The sequence below is a fragment of the Eimeria mitis genome, genomic scaffold, assembly GCF_000499745.2.
Source record: "Eimeria mitis Houghton genomic scaffold, Emh_scaff2201, whole genome shotgun sequence".
Taxonomy (NCBI): Eukaryota; Apicomplexa; class Conoidasida; order Eucoccidiorida; family Eimeriidae; genus Eimeria; species Eimeria mitis.
The window spans coordinates 1-1,365 of NW_013570528.1; the positions used below are offsets into that span (position 1 = coordinate 1).

General features: G+C 35.2%; 1 protein-coding gene across 1 annotated transcript in view; it reads right to left on the reverse strand.

Annotated features, from left to right (window-relative positions):
• Positions 1-370: 370 nt before the first annotated feature.
• The window catches only part of EMH_0050260 (50S ribosomal protein L1, putative), a gene marked incomplete at both ends in the record, with an annotated part of 1,587 nt that continues 592 nt past the window's right edge, over positions 371-1,365 (reverse strand). Inside the window, 2 exons of the mRNA XM_013496628.1 lie at positions 371-445; positions 875-1,363. Coding sequence (XP_013352082.1) covers positions 371-445; positions 875-1,363 — 564 coding nt within the window. The remainder of the gene's footprint in view (positions 446-874; positions 1,364-1,365) is intronic.

Here is a 1,365-nt window from a genome sequence, read left to right on the forward strand (position 1 = left end):
TTAAAATTTTTGGCATCAAAGCGGGCGAAGCAATCACTCTATCAAACTCAACAAAACTAAAAAAAAAAAAAACAAAACAAATATATTTATTTATTTATTTATTTATTTATTTATTTATTTAGTTTATTATATTATACTATATAATATTAATTTAATTTAATTTAATTTAATTAATTATTTTAGTTATTCATTAATTATTTAATTTTTCGTATTTAGTTTGTAACTAAATAAATAAATAAATAATATTTAATTAGTATTTATTTGTTTATTTATTTATTTATTTGTTTATATATTTATATATTTATTTATTTATTTTTATTTATTTTTTATTTATTTTTTATTTATTTTTTATTTATTTTTTATTTATTTTTTACCCCTTTGCAACTTTTTGTATCAACGAATCCTCCCCAGCAAAATCAGCTCCAAGCGCCAGCAGCCCGGCGGCCTATACAGCAGCAGCAGATTCATACAAAACAAAAATATATTTATTATTTATATTTATATTTATATTTATTTATTTATTTATTTTCTTTTATTTATTTTATTTCTTGTTTTATTAGTTAGATTGCTTGTATATTTTTGCTGCTGCAGCCGGCGGCTTGACGCCAGCTGTACACAACATGAAAATGTAGAATGTTGTTGCTGCTGCTGCTGTTGCTGCTGCTGCTGTTGCTGCTGCTGCTGTTGCTGCTGCTGCTGTTGCTGCTGCTGCTGCTGCAGTTGCTGCTGCTGCTGTTTGTGCGTCGTGTGCAGACCTTATTGACTTGTCAATCACCAGCAAGCACAAACAGAAAAAAATATTTAAATATTATAAATACAAATTAAAAATAAATAATAAATTAAATAAATTATTTTTTTATTTATAACAACTAACCTCCTCTTCAGGGCAGAAAACAGCGAGCCTCATATCGCTGCCGATGCCGTGTTTGAGTGTACATACACCCCGTACACTTTCTCTGCTTAGATCTGCGTTTACATGCATTACTAGATACACCAGAGGGTTTATATTCCGTTGCTCTGCTGCAGTTTCTTCTGCTGCTGCTGCAGTTGCAGCAGCTGCTGATTCGGCCCCATCTTCCTGCTGCTGCTCTTGCTTCTGCTGCTGCTGCTGCTGCTGCTGCTGTTTTGGGGGACTTGCTGCTGCTGCTGCATCTACAGAAGCGTTTATAGGCCTCAGAGGCAAGAACGCCTGCAGCAGGTGAACAGCTTGATAGGGAGACAGCCGCAGCTGCTGCTGCTGCTGCTGCTGCAGCTGCAGCTCATCAGATATAACAGTAGATTGAGGAGACAAAGCAACAGCATCAGCAGCAAACACTGGGGGCGGGGGAGGTACCTTTCGCGGCTTCTTGTTGCGGCCATGAAAGG